The sequence below is a fragment of the Limulus polyphemus genome, unplaced genomic scaffold, assembly GCF_000517525.1.
Source record: "Limulus polyphemus unplaced genomic scaffold, Limulus_polyphemus-2.1.2 Scaffold3625, whole genome shotgun sequence".
Classification (NCBI taxonomy): domain Eukaryota; kingdom Metazoa; phylum Arthropoda; class Merostomata; order Xiphosura; family Limulidae; genus Limulus; species Limulus polyphemus.
Genome location: NW_013669235.1, coordinates 46,663 through 48,266, shown reverse-complemented (window position 1 = coordinate 48,266; position 1,604 = coordinate 46,663). Strand labels below are relative to the sequence as shown.

The following is a 1,604-nucleotide window of genomic DNA, read 5'->3' as shown; positions in this document are numbered from 1 at the left end:
ATAAATTAACTTATTTCAATATATAAATAATTAATTTCTTCTCTCCAGACCACGGTTGAAACATAAATTAACTTATTTCAATATATAAATAATTAATTTCTTCTCTCCAGACCACGGTTGAAACATAAATTAATATATTTCAATATATAAATAATTAATTTCTTCTCCCCAGACCACGGTTGAAACATAAAACGGAATATATTTCAATATATGTCTTTAAATCTTTTGAGTGAAATGTACGAAACTTGTAAAAATGCAAAAATCTCTAATTACTGAACAAGATATTAATATCATTACAGAAAACACATATATCATTTTCATCCTTTTAAATTAATTTCTTCACATTCTCTGGGTACGTAAAAATAGAGAGAGTTTAAAGAAGATACACAAGTACGGCATATCTTTACCAAGTATTTCATATTATATTTAGTAGCAGAATTGAATAGCACGGAACTTTAGTGAAAATTATGTTTCAGTTGTTAAAAAAACAATTCACATCTCACTGATCAATCCTGTAGTTTGAATAGTTTTCCTAAGACAGAAATATTACATTAGAACCTCTTACTTTGAGGAAACGCTATTATAATTTCCGAGATGTTGACTTTTAAAAGAAAAACAAAACTTTTAAGAAAATATCGATCGACTCCATGTTCTGTATACAGCGAAGAGTCGATTAAGATAAAAGTTCATGTGAAAATTTCGTCGACTAACCAAATGTACAAGCTCAAGCTTTACACTATTATTATCTCTACTAATAATATATAGAACAGACTGGGGAACTATGCTAAGAGTAAACCCTAATTGAGTCAACTTGTGAGAAAGACAATATGAGGGCTAATGTACCTGAAACCGAGAGAGAAAAACAAGTAATAGTGTTAAGTTTGATCATCTTGAACTTTTAATCAACTAGGACACACAGTGACCATGTGCCTACTAAGTACGTTATTAGTAAGTAAATATTGTTCTCCGCAATAGTTCATTTCAGATTTCTTTTAAAAACTTGCTGGCCACAAATACTTTTCCATGCAGTAAGTGTAAAACGAGGCCTAAGTAAAAAATCGCTTCCACTACCAGTTAGGCCTTATATTTTACCTTCATTACACCTACATTCTGTGACTCGTATCAGATGGTCTTAAAGTAAAGAAAATAAAATAAACTTACAATAATTAATAAATAAAATATACTGCCAAGTGTGATCCTTCTTACAATTCAGATATCAAATTTTTAAAACTGCAAGCCTTAAGTTTTAAGTTAAAAAAAATATATCCAACTTAAGCTGTTCTCCGAGACCTACCCAAACATTACATGCCGAGACACGTATGGTTATCTGATATCTTCCATCAGCACAAATCACTACCTGCTACATGCTTAATTTGATGTTCTTACTGCAATATACTTTAACAAACATCAGCCAGCTACATAAGATATTAATTACAAATTACCTTAATGTTACACTTTATTAGTTTTCAAAAATTTTATTAATGATATAATTGTATTTTACTCACCATTATCACCAAAAAAGCTTGTTGAAATAAAGATAACATTGCCTCCTAAAAATAAATAAATAAATTGTTGAGTAATATATATATCCAATCAAAATATAA

General features: G+C 29.0%; 1 protein-coding gene across 1 annotated transcript in view; it reads right to left on the bottom strand.

Annotated features, from left to right (window-relative positions):
* The window catches only part of LOC106469705, a 58,373-nt gene that overhangs the window by 45,929 nt on the left and 10,840 nt on the right, over window positions 1-1,604 (bottom strand). Inside the window, exon 2 of the mRNA XM_013930217.2 lies at window positions 1,506-1,550. Within this exon, the coding sequence (XP_013785671.2) occupies window positions 1,506-1,550 (45 nt within the window). The remainder of the gene's footprint in view (window positions 1-1,505; window positions 1,551-1,604) is intronic.